This window comes from Chiloscyllium plagiosum, chromosome 34 (genome assembly GCF_004010195.1).
Source record: "Chiloscyllium plagiosum isolate BGI_BamShark_2017 chromosome 34, ASM401019v2, whole genome shotgun sequence".
Classification (NCBI taxonomy): domain Eukaryota; kingdom Metazoa; phylum Chordata; class Chondrichthyes; order Orectolobiformes; family Hemiscylliidae; genus Chiloscyllium; species Chiloscyllium plagiosum.
Window position 1 is genome coordinate 15,185,130 of NC_057743.1, and position 13,408 is coordinate 15,198,537.

The following is a 13,408-nucleotide window of genomic DNA, read 5'->3' on the forward strand; positions in this document are numbered from 1 at the left end:
ATGCACATACACACACACTCCTACAGAAGAAACACACACTCCACACTCACAAGTGCACCCTCCCTCAGACTTGGACCCCTTTACACTCACACACACACACATACACTCTCTCTCACAGACACTCACAACCCCCCACTCCTGACACACACACACACAAACCCACATGCACATATACACATATATGTTTGTGGGGTGAATTCGGACTTTCAGAGTTACATTGTACTTTGCTCAAAAACTGCATGAATTAGAATCAATCTAAACATTATGGCACAGACAACAGCACACGGGGCTAACACCTTCAACAAATCTGGCTGACACCAACTGTTACAGTTAACCTGAGAATGTAACTTTTAAAGAAAGTTTTGCCATTTACATATGAAAGAAGTGAAGCTATCATGGTCATTCTAACAGATGAGAGACTTAACAAACAATCAAGGTATTTTTCAATGTATAATTTCAGTTACATCACACTGTAAACTTTTGCTATAAATTCTGTGTGTTAGGATTGAGCCCTGATGAAGGAGCAGTGCTCCGAAAGCTAGTGCTTCCAATTAAACCTGTTGGGCTATAACCTGGTGTTGTGTGATTTTTAAATTTGTGCAGCCCAGTCCCACACCGGGCACCTCCAAATCATGAATATGTTCAAGGCTGAGTTAGACAAATGTTTAAATGCCAGGGGAGCCAGAGGTTATAGAATGGAATGTGGAGTGAAGGCCACAGCCAGATCAGCCAAGATTGTATTTGATGACAGAGTAAACTGTGGAGGAGGCGAATTGCTTCTGACTGCCACGGGCGGCAATGGGAAAAATGAGGAGTGGCAAGAGGCGAATTGCTCGTACAGAGAGCCGGCACAGGCAGGATGGGCCAAATAGTCTGCTTCTGTGCCGTTGACTATTCCACGATTCCATTCCATGATGATATTGCTCATTAAAAATCCATCAGTTGTAGCCTTTAAAGACCCAATTGTCCCAGCATCCAAAGCCTTCTGATTGAAAATGTTCCAGGTGCTGCTACCCTTTGTGTGACTCTGTGCTTCCCCCTGGTGGTGCTCAATGATTTTGCTACAGTTTTAAGATTCTGCCTCTTGCTTTTGAATTCCTGATGAGAGGAAATAATTTCTCCAGATCTACCACATCAAACATGTCGAATACGTCAACCTTCATATTCCCAAGGGAGCACAGGCTAGTAGCAGTGTACTCGACTTGCTTAGTTTGTCAGCAGTTTCAAAGTCATGTTTGAATTGGGAAATCCTGGTAAAAGGCAATACAATACAAGACAGCAGCTTACATTGATGTAAAGGTAAACTTTTGATATCATAGAATCCCTACAGTGTGGAAACAGGCCCTTCGGCCCAACAAGTCCACACTGACATAACAACATATGTATGTCAGATTCTTTAAAAAGGTGAAACAACTGGTCACCAAAGAGGGAATGAAGGCTCTGTCAATGAGGCAAGTCTTTTTTTGAAGACTTATTTAAGGCAGAACAACAGATGGCAAAGTCCAGTGGCTCTAAGGGAATTTCAAATATCTGGACCACTTTCATCCAGAGCATTCTAATAGAGAGATGAGCTGCATGAGGTAATGATGTAATTAGCTGATGCTGTTGCTTAATTGGACAAAAGCAGTCATTGAGTCCTGAAAGTCAATTGGTAAAGGATAGAACCGGACCCAATCTGTACACACTTCTAAAGAATTGTTTGTATATTGCGAACGTGCACCTTTTTAAACCAACAACCACAACTTCAGTCTATATATAGGAGCTCAAATGAATCCCCCAGTTAATACCCAGTGTAATTAAGGTATAGTTATGAGTTGGGACTTTTGACATCCTGGGACAAAATGAGGTCACAGATGGGATGGTCTTAGAATTGATTTTATTGTGGTGAAAATGCAGTTTGTGGAGTGTAGGATGAACAGGAAAGCATGGGAAGAGCTAAGGAGGAAAAAAAAAGAGATTACCAAAGAATTATTGCTAAAATACAGATAAGAAAGGATTTCAGCATTGAGGGTGAGGATTAGTTGTCTGATAGGAGAGAGTGAGATGGGATTCTTGTATGACAGCAAGCTCTTTTCTAGTCCTGTTCCAGTGACTGATGTTTGAGGATCCATCCCAGACCAAGGAGCAGCATTGCAGTCTTGCACAGGGTGGCTTCTCAGTGAGTGTTAGAGGTAAAGGATTGCTTGCTGTAAAACTCCTGTAACTGGAGGTCTTTGTTTCTCTTCCACAGTTGCCATGGCTGAGCCACGATTCAACAACCCGTATTTCTGGCCTCCACCCCCCACGATGTCAAGCCAGGTACAAGTGAATAGATATTGTGTTAAAAGAGTGTAACAGCGTCAGATATTAGTGTGCAGCGTGACACTTTGTGCCCACCGTAGTCTTGTAGCCGGGAGAGAAACGTGAGAGTGCACCCCAACATTTCCTGGCTAAATGCTGCTGGTATTTTGCGTCCGTGTTTTGTGTCTCTGCATTGTTTTCATTTCAGAAATAAAGGAGGAGGGGCTGGAAGAGAGGTGGTACTGTGAACCTCGGCAGGGTTACATAAGAAGTAGGAGTAGGCCATCTGACCCATCGAGCCTGCTCCGCCATTCAATAAGATCATGGCTGATCTTTTCGTGGATTTCAGTTCCACTTACCCATAACCCTTAATTCCGTAACTGTTCAAAAATCCATCTTTCTTTGCCTTAAAATGAGGGAGCCTCAACTGTTTCACAGGGAATTCCACAAATTCACAATACTTTGGGGAAGACGTTCCTCCTCAACTCAATCCTGACACTGGTTAGACAATGGCTATCCACTTGTAGGAACTGAGTGTAAATCTAGCCCAGGCTGATGGGATCAATGTTTCCTCTGTGTGGCCTATAATGCTTCTCCGTCAAGTGGGCAGTCTCGCGCCCATTGGCCTACCTCAGCAGACACCGGTACCAAAGTACCAGTCACTCTCAGAGTAACCTCTGGCCATTTGGTGCAGGCAGTGATGAAGGCCCAAGTGTTTTGAGAGTGGGACCAAAGCTGCTTTGTTTGGAGCAAAGGGAGCACTTATGCTGTATCCACCGGGTCTCGAACGCTCTCACTGGCCTCCTGCAATGGAAAAACAACTCATTCCCCAGCGCTACTATCTCCTTTTGATGAGCACCGAATTCATGCCAATAGAACAATCCACTTTGCTCCCTGTTCTTTTGGGTTATAATTTGCTGTTGTTTCTTTACCAATGGCCTCTTCTGTAGGTGCACTCAGAGGTCCATTCCTTGAAAGTTACTGTAGGGAAGGCCACAGTATGGATCGTCTGACCAATACGCAGTACCCAGCAGGTGCCAGCACGATTCTGCCAAAGTGTGGTTGGTCACTGAAAGAGTGAGGAGCAAGGGGCCTTTCTGGTCACACTTGTCTTTTCCCCACCCTTCCTTACTGTTGGTCAGCTTCCATCCCTTGGTGGAGGGGGGCAGTGGGGGGGGGAGCTGCTAAAAATGTAAGGAATAGAGATGCACCCCCCACCCCCTCATCCAGAGGAACAGCAATACCCAGAATTAGCTTGTTTAATGTCATCGAAACAGCTTCTTGCTCCACCCACTGCAGGCTATGGAATATTTATACAAGCCCAGTTTGGAAAGAGTTTGGTTTCTAAGCCACTAACTCAACAGCATAAGGGTAACTGCTGTTAATTTGGAGCAAGGAAAGAAACCAGTATGTTGCATTTGTATAGTGCCTTTCACAACCTCAGGCTGTTCCCGACACTCTTCTCCCTGTATCAAACAGAATGAACAAAGCAGCTCTCCCACTGTGGGCTTGTTTGGTAAAGGCACCAGTCGTGTGGTGCTGAGTCCCAGGTTTATCTTGGTTCAGCTTACTGATGTTTCCGGTTCAGGTCCTACAATAAGTTGCAGTGACCGTGGCCTGAGATAGGGGAACTCTGGAGGGTGGAGGTCACCTTGCAAAGTGACCTGCTGTCCGGTAACCTCTGCTGCAAAGTGCACGTGGGTTTAAGATTGGAGTTAGGGTGGGAATTGGGTGTGATAACCAAACAAATCCCCCCCAGCCCAATCTCGGGGAGATACATGGTCTCTTAATCAAGGATCAAATCGATGGTGCCTGCCTCAGGACCTGTATCCCAAGACAACCCAGAACCTTCTAGATAGACGGGCAGAAGTTTGAACTTTGACCATGGTAAAGCTTCTGGACCAGTAATCCACAGTAATGGACTAAACCTTCAGAGGCTATAGGGAAGGCCACAGTATGGATCGTCTGACCAATACGCAGTACCCAGCAAGTACCAGCACGATTCTGCCAAAGCGTTGTCGGTCACTGAAAGAGTGAGGAGCAAGGGGCCTTTCTGGTCACACTTGTCTTTTCCTCAACTCGGAGGCGCAAATGTAAATCACACCGTGGAATTTAAATTCAATGGATAAATAAATTTGGAGTCAAAATACGAGCCTCATTAATAAGAATCATGAATACACTAGATTGTCCTTCACCCTATCCCATCCTGGCCTACAGGGGTGACATGGTGGCTCAGTGGTTAGCACTGCTGCCTCACAGCTCCAGGGACCCAGGTTCGATTCCAGCTTTGGGTGACTGTCTGTGTGGAGTTTGCACATTCTCCCCGTGTCTGCGTGGGTTTCCTCCTGGTGCTCTGGTTTTCTCCCACAGTCCAAAGATGTGCAGGTCAGGTGAATTGGCCATGCTAAATTGCCCATAGTGTTTGGTGCATTAGTCAGAGGGAAATGGGTCTGGGTGGGTTACTCTTCGGAGGGTTGGTGTGGATTTGTTGGGCCAGATGGCCTGTTTCCACACTGTAGGGAATCTAATCTAATGTGACAGCAATGTGGTTAATTTGCCTGAGAGGACAATTAAAGATGGGCAAGAGCAATAACTGTCCCATTCTATAACAGATATAGAGAAAATAGGCCATTATAAGTCCAGTATCAATCCCAAGGCCAGCCTGCTGGGATATTCTGTACTGTTTGTGCACAGGTTTATGGTCCCAGTGAGCAAGTTTAGTTAATGACATGACGCTATCTTATTTCTTTGGTGTCTGTTTGTCCTCCTCCCCAGCTCGATAATCTGATGCTGATAAACAAGATCAAGGAGCAGCTAATGGCGGAGAAGATCCGCCCACCGCACATGCCCCCCTCGTCCGTGCAATCCCAGCAGCCCTTGCTGCTGCCGTCGACCTCGCAGAGTGGCCAATCACCCCTGTCGATCCTGAAGCCACAGCAGCTGTCGGACGTCCACACGCAGGCCCCTCAGCCGGATGTGGCCCTCCACGCCAGACCTGCTACCAGTTCTGTAACAGGTATCTTGAACTGTAAGGACATATTTTTTCTCGCACGCTAACTGACACGTGTTGAATGTTGAATTGTATCTGACCTGTTTCCTCAGGAGGTGAAAGGTGCCTTGAGCCTGTGCAAGTTTCGGTCATGTCACTTGTAGGTGGTTGTCCAATGGGTGGTCAGCCATTTTCTTACAGGAAGAGGAACGGCTGAAACCATAGCAGCAGTACTCCAGAGCCATTTCCACTCTGTAACTCAGTCTTTTGACCACACTGTCCTGGCTACACTGGGAGGCACAAAGGAAAAGGACATATCCGGTTCAGGTTAGCATTTCTCAGCCTCGTGAGTGGAAAAAGAGGCACCAACGTAAGTCAAGTGTGAAGCCTGGCTGGTAGGAGGCTGCAGTGGGCCTTCAGGCCTCAGGCCTCATTACAATTACCACCGAGATGAGGAACGCAAAGAGAAATAGATGAAATTGCTGAGCAACGCAGTCAACCTTTGTGGAAGCAGAAGAGGTAGAGAGAGAGAGAGAGAGAGAACCAAATGAGTTAATGTTTCATGCTCTCTATGTGAAATGTTGTGTTTGCCCTCCCTTTCTTAAGACACAATGTCGTGTTTGATGTTGTTTTGTAACCTCGAGATATATCTTATAAACTTTGTTTTCCACAAGGTGCTGCACTTGCAAACGATCGTTCTTTATGTGTGAGCATTGACTGTGAAGGTCAAAAACCCTATTACCTGATCTTAATATTATGTCTAGATTGCATAGCAGTTATTGAGAAGAGATCAGGAATGTCAACCAGGGCAAATTTTACTTCTCACCAGCTGAGGGGTGTAAAGAAAGGAAGCTCTTTACAACCAGTGAAGTATTTTTTAAAATGTTGCTACACCAACAATGATTATCTTAAATGGCCTGATAATCAGCTTTAGTCAGCCTTGGGTGAGCAATCGGTATTGACCAAGAAAAACTCACTTGCTGTCCTCTGAAATAAAGCTGTAGAATGCTTTACGTTTATCTGAGAGGGTAAATGGGGCATTGATTGAAATATCTCAATGGGGAGATGTTGGCACAGCTGTAATGTTCCTGGGCAACCAATCCAGAGGCCTAAGCTAATCCTTTGGGGAGACAGTTCAAGCTGTTGAAACTTAAATTCAGTGAATAAAGTCTGGATTAAAAGTTAGTCTCAGTAGTGGTGACTATGGAACAAAATCACAGAAGTGTTAGGGTGCAGAAGGAGGCCATTCTGCCTATTGTACCTCCGCCGTCCTATAGCATGGTCAGTGATTATTGTAAAATCCCATCAAGTACACAAGGGTCTGCCATCCTTACCTTGTCTAGCTGACATGTGACTCCAGACCCTCTGCAATGTGGTTTACTCTGTCCTGTCCTCTCCATTGGCCCAGCAAGCTATTCCGTTCAAGAACAACTCAGGATGGCAATGACAGCTGGGTTTGCCATTATGCCCAGACTCCATGAAAATGAATTCAATGATTTAGATCTGCACGGTGGCTCAGTGGTTAGCACTGCTGCCTCACAGCTTTGGGGTCCCAGGTTCGATTCCACTCTTGGGTGACTGTGTGCAGTTTTGATGTGGAGGTGCCGGTGTTGTACTGGGGTGGATAAAGTTAAAAATCACACAACAACAGGTTATAGTCCAACAGGTTTATTTAGAACTACGAGCTAGCTACCTGACAAAGGAGCAGTGCCCTGGAAGTTTGTACTTCCAAATAAACCTGTTGGACTATAGCCTGGTATTGTGTGATTTTTAACTGTGTGGAGTTTGCACATTCTCCCAGTATTCACATGAGATTCCTCTCGGTGCTGCAGTTACCATCCACAGACCGAAGATGTGCAGTTTAGGTGGATTGGCCGTGTTAATGGCTCCATTGTGTCTGGGAATGTGCAGATCAGATGGATTGGTCATGGGAAATGCATGGTTACAGATATGGGAGTGGGTCTGGGATGGAGTGCTCTTTGGAGGTTCGATGGGCCGAATGGCCAGTTTCTGCACTGTAGGGCTTCTAAGATTCTATTTAGAAGGTGGAACCCCCTCAGTACTGGACTGTTGTCAGCCTGTGCTGAAGAGTAAAACGTGGCTGAGAGGTGAGAGTACGACACACTGACACCGAGACTACTTGCAGCCCCATTATATTACAATTGATTGCAGAGGAGAGATTAAACCGGGGTTTTACCGAGTGACTGAGCTCTCCCTTTGGCAACAAATCCTTCCAAGAAGCCACCACTCACATTCTGTAAACTAGATCTCCTACATGTTTGGCAGGAGACTGGGTGGTGAAGGCTATATCTTGCTCTCCCACATGAGAACGATGGCCTGGCTAGATTCTAGGAGGTGGATCTGAGTTCACATTCAGTCATTAGAACCTTGGTTGAAACACCTGGAATATTGTGAACAGCATTGTCCTCATTTTGTATGGAAGGATATAATGGAGACAGTCTAGCAATTGATTATGGGATTGGGTACTGGGATGAGAAGTTTGCCTTGTAATGAGATGGCTGAGTGTACGAGGCCTGTATTCTCTGGAGGTTTGAAGAATGACAGATGGTGTCATTGAAACATCAAGATTCCGAAGGGGCTTGACGGGTCAGAGTGAGTTTCTGCTGGTCAGGGATTCTCGAATGTAAGGAGTATTTGGGAACGTAGAATCTAATTCAACGATCAACCAGGATCGTGTTGAACGGTGGGAGTGCTCAATGAGTTGTATAGCCTTCTGCTGCTGAAGGCCTTGTAGTTTTAATAGAGGACTTTCTTCATTGCTATGAATGCTGGGATAGCGCTACCTCCATTGCCATGACTTGCTTCCCTGATATCTCATACAGAGTGAGAGCACAGCAACCTCACCATTTGAGGGCTGCAAGGAGAGAAAGTAAATGCCTGTACTTTTGACTGAAAATGTCAGTCCTGCGATCTGTACGATGTTGGGCTGCAGACCAGAGGATGCAATTCCGGTAATCACTGAATGTGTAGATGAGTCAGTTATCACTATCAAACAATGCAGAAGTCAAAAAGCTGTCACTTGGCTGGGGGGGTGCTGCTGGTTGATGAGGGCTGGAAGAAGTCAAATCAAGTATAGTTTTGTTCTCTATCTGCAGTAGATTGTCCCTGTATACCAGGTGGCTCAGTTAGTCAAAGGATAAGACAGAAATGTTACTAACACTCGGCATGTCATGACTGGTAAAGAGAACAGAACAGTTCATGTTTCAAACTTGGGGAACCCTCATCAGAAATGTTCAGCATTGAGCCACCTTTGACATTGCTGAGGTTGATATCAACCAGGGAACAGAGCTCCCAAATAATCAGTTTCTGAATTGGACACATTTCACACTTCTTTCTTTATTTTTACCAGAGACTATTTTTCGTGCACTAGGTGTACAGGTCAAATGATAACATGTCACACCCCTGGGGTGCGCTGAATTTGGTCAGCTCTGTTGGGCAACTAGGAAAGAAATATGCCCTGTCATCTAAGACTCAATAGAGTGTTCCTGAGCCCTACTGGAAATCGCCTGTGTATGTAGACACCAGCTATTCCTGCCCCTTAACTGAATATGCTGCAGCTATTCAACAGACTCATACTGTGAATATCATACTGTGAATATGACCATAACAACATGAGGTTTAGAGCTGTTTTTCAGTTCGACACATTCCTCATCCCATGTGATCTTCTTATACCTGAAAAAAAACACAACAGGGTTGTTTTTCAGACTGGAGGCTTGTGACCAGTGGTATTCCACAGGGACTAATGCTGGGTTCACTTTTGTTTGTTATTTATATATATGATTTTGATGAGAATATAGAATGAATGGTTAGTAAATTTGCAGAAGACATCAAGATTGGTGGTATGGTGGACACTAAGATTACAACGAGATCTTCTTCATTTGGGTCAGTGGGCTGAAAAGTGGCAGATGGCGTTTAATTTGGACAAAGGTAAGGTATTGCATTTTGGTAAAACAAGACTTCTACAATTAAAAGTAGGGCCTTGGGTAGTGTTGTAGAACAAAGAGACCTCGGGGTTCATGTACGTAATTCTTTGAAGTTTGTGTCGCATATAGACAGGGTTGTTAAAAAAGCGTTTAGCGTGCTTACCTTCATTGGTCAGACTTTTGAGTATAGGAATTGGATGTTAATTGAGGTTGCACAGGATGTTGGTGAGGCCTCTTCTGTAGTACTGTGTCCTGCTCTGGCCGCCCTGTTATAGGAAGGATATTATTAAGCTGGAGAGAGTTCAGAAGAGATTTACCGACGTGTTGCCACAAATGGAGTATTTGAGTTATCAGGAGAGGTTGGATAGGCTGGGACTTTTTTCACTGGAGTGTAGGAGGTTGAGGGGTGACCTGATAGAGGTTTAGAAAATCTTTTCTCTAGGATGGGGGATGTCAAGACAAGAGGGAGTATTTTTTAGGTGAGAGGAGAAAGCTTTAAAAAAAGTCATGACGAGCAATTTTTTTTTTACACAGAATGGTTCGTGTGTGAAATGAACTTCCAGAGGAAGTGGTGGATGACAACAATGACAACTTTTAAAAAACATTTGGATAAGTACATGAATAGGAAGGGAGGGATATGGGCCAAGCGCAGGCAGGTGGGACTAATTTAGTTTGGGTGTGTGGCTGGCATGGACAAGTTGGACTGAAGGGTCTGTTTTCTTGCTGTATGACTCTGTGACTCTATTACCAGGCTATGGGAGGGTGCAATGTGGTGGGAGAGATTCCTGGGTAGCCATGTGATGGGAGAAAGCTGGAGCCTCTACTATCAGTAGCTCCAAACTCCAGCATGCATGGAAGAGCACATGCTGTCAGGTCACCTAATCCTCCCTTGGTGTAGGGTAAGGCATCGTTCACACTTGGCTGAGACTCGAGAATTTCTGCAGGGAAGTCCTGGTCATTGTTGTAGTACCTGATGTTTGCCACAGAGTGGTGCTCTACTACAAACCCTACCTCAGCGAGCTGTTATGGAAATCACAGAAGTTTCGTGGTCCAGAACGAGGCCATTCGGCCCACCAGCTCTCCAGTGACTTAGTGCCACTTGTCTGCCTTTTCCCCATACCCTTTCTTATTGCTTCTGTTCAAATGTTCATCCTCTTGAATGCCTCAGTTGACTCTGCCTCCACCACACTTGCAGGCCTGAAACACTCATTGTGTGAAACAAATTTTTCCCTCACATTGCATTTGATACTTTTGGAAGTTTCTTTACCGCATTTGAATAAAGCAGAACAGTTGGTAAAAATAATGTTCAATTGATGAGATCATTTAATACGTAAACTAATGGAGTTCCTGTATCTCTCCCAATTTCTTTCCTTTATTCATTATGAAGATATAAGCCTCTTTTAACAGCTAAGCTCAGTAACGTTCCTAGCTGTTGTTATCATTATTCAGCATGGAGATAAATACATTGATAACAATAATGAAGGACTTCAAGTTAGTTATAAATGGTTCTTGATGTTCTTTAAACTAAACCAAATTATTTTCCGACGATAATTTTTATCAATAACACTGGGCTAGATTTTTAAAGTAAGAAAAACACTCTGGATTAGTGCTGTTAGGAATAAAATGACCTTTTTGACATGTTTACCTCCAATCTGGTCCTGATTGCTGCAGCCTTTCATCTTGTGATTGTCATTTTTCTCTTCCCTTCCCTTCTCCAGCTCTCTTTTGCTCTCTAGCCTCATCTCACATGCTTTACCCCCCCGACGTTTTCTTGTTTCTTTGTAAAATATTCTCTCTACTGACTCTTCTGCTGCCCTTCTGTTTTTGTTTCCACCGTTCCATTTTGTCTCCCAGTTCAGTTCTCTCCAAATCACTTTATCTCCATTCCCCCATCTTCCCACTCTCTGCCTTTACTCCCTCTTCATCTTCGTGCAAAGTTCTTATTGGTTCTTCCTCATATCTCTTCTTCCTTTATTTCCACCATTTTCTCCCTCGCTCCTCTTTCTCTCAATGTGCCCTTCCTTTCCTGCCGTGTCCTCTGCCACTGTCTCTTTCTCTGCCATCCCATGTTATGTAATCTCATTAAGGTCAGATTAACTAAATGCCCAGATCTACAGCAGCCATTCCCATTGAGTTTCTCCCTCACTGATGCTTGTTCCATACCTGATTCTAGGAACCCAGACAGCATTCACATTTTAAGAAGGGTGACCTGCATTTACAAAGCACCTTGTCACATAGGAAAAATGTCCTCAAAGCACTACATACCCATGTCATGAGACAAAAAAAATGACATTGAGCCAAAGAAGGAAATAGGGATTAAGAAAGTCTTAAAGGAGGAGAGCGGTCAAGAGACAAAAAGGTTAAGGGGAGGGAATTACAGAGCCTAACTGCCATTAGAACCATAAATGGGGCAAGTTGGGTATGACACTTGAATTTGAGGAGCTCAGAAAAGCTGGTTCCTTTACCACGCTGGCAGCTGAGTAGACTTGCTTTAAGTTGACTTAAAATCCTGTCATGATTATGGGAGCCAGTCTTGGCAGTGTGAATGCTGAGATCTGGCTCATAGTTACTCACATCCTGATATCAGAGCAAGTGGAAGTGATTAGACGAACAGATGGGGTGAAAATGGGCCTGATCACAGTGTTGGAATGAGAGAGCTGTTCATGATCCACATCCTCACCTTGTGTTCCGTTATCAGAGCGTGACAACTACAAGTGCACTTCCCCAGTTCAGCTGCCAAAGGGAGTTTTAAAAATGTAAATATAATGTGCAGAGTCTCTGTGATATTCTGACAGTTCATAACCTAACCAAAATGTTGTCATTGTGGATTATTGCACTGGGAACTGTGCACCACCACCCCACCATTACTCTGATATCTGTTACATGTTCTCATCTTTGATTCATGATCTGCAAGACAGTAGACAGTAAGGAAGAAAAGGAGACAAGGGCAATCAAGGATTCTTTACCTGGCACTCATTGCTGTTTATCCTGTTGAAGGTGGTATGCTTCATTGTGTACTTTCCCAAGCGGACAACATACAGGAATATATATTTTAGGAATATGTTCCATTGAAATTAATGAACAGAAAATAACAACTAGAGCATGACCAGGTTCCCAATACACACTCTGTTGACCTATATTTAGTAGTATTTCAAGGAGGCGATGACCCAGTGGTGTTATCTTAATCCAAAGACCCAGGTAACTGTTCCAGAAACATGGGTTTGAATCGTCCTTGGCTGATGGTGGTGTTTAAGTTCAATAAAAATCTAAAATTGAGAGTCTAACAATGACTATGAAACCGTTGTCAATTGCGAGAAAAGCCCATCTTGTTCACTAATGTCTTTTTGCGAAGGAAACTGTACTGGTCTGGACTAATGTGACTCCAGCAATTTGGTTGACTCTCATCTACTATCTGGGCAATTAAGGATGGGCAGTAAATGCTGGCTGAGCCAGCAATATCCTCATCTGGTGAATGAATCTAAAAATAAATGGACTGGATGTGCCTATTTCAGATCACTTCTCCACTTGGGAATACCTGAGCAAATCAAGTGTAGCTCCGTCTTGGAATCCAGACAGTAGCACCTGGGAAATCTGTGAGTGTGTGTGTGTATTTTTCTATATAGGAGTGCACGTTTGTGTGTGTTTGCAGGTGAGTGTATATTTGTCTTGCGGGTATGTTTATACATATGACTGTGCCTGTCTGAGTGCAAATGTGTGTGGGTGTGTGTATCTTATTGGCAAAATACAAGCTTCACAGATAGTGTCTTTTTAACCAAAGCTGGTTCAGGCCGTGAGTGTTCACATTTTGGCAGATGAAATTCTACAGTTAGTGATGCTCGGAGTCTGATTTTCCGCAATGTCATTGTGTTTGTTTCCACCGTCCACAACAGGGCTCAGCTTATCTTCCCCTACTGCCACTTGTGACTCCATCAGTGCGACAACCCCGAGCTTAGCCAGCCAGGGCCGTTCCGAGGTCTCTTCGCCCACCCTGATCTCCGGGCTGATCACTCACCACGGCATGGACCCTGCACACTCCAGCAAGAACGGCCTGGCCAACTCCCTGAAGATCGAACGAGGCCGGAAGAAGATAAAGGGTGAAAACTGCATCGGGCCACCTGTGCTCGTGGTGCCGTACCCCATTCTGGCTTCAGGCAACGAATCCTCCAAGGATGGGAAGACATACAGGTTGGTCAAT

The 13,408-nt window shown here is 44.6% G+C and overlaps 1 protein-coding gene across 6 annotated transcripts in view; it reads left to right on the plus strand.

Annotated features, from left to right (window-relative positions):
• LOC122540226 (zinc finger protein 362-like) overlaps positions 1-13,408 on the plus strand; it is a 98,123-nt gene that overhangs the window by 72,494 nt on the left and 12,221 nt on the right. For 5 of the 6 annotated variants that reach the window (XM_043675626.1, XM_043675622.1, XM_043675624.1 and 2 more), the window contains 3 exons: positions 2,231-2,298; positions 5,056-5,308; positions 13,104-13,398. In XM_043675626.1, coding sequence (XP_043531561.1) covers positions 2,236-2,298; positions 5,056-5,308; positions 13,104-13,398 — 611 coding nt within the window. In that variant the 5' untranslated portion in view covers positions 2,231-2,235. The remainder of the gene's footprint in view (positions 1-2,230; positions 2,299-5,055; positions 5,309-13,103; positions 13,399-13,408) is intronic. The other variant, XM_043675628.1, reaches the window with a different exon arrangement.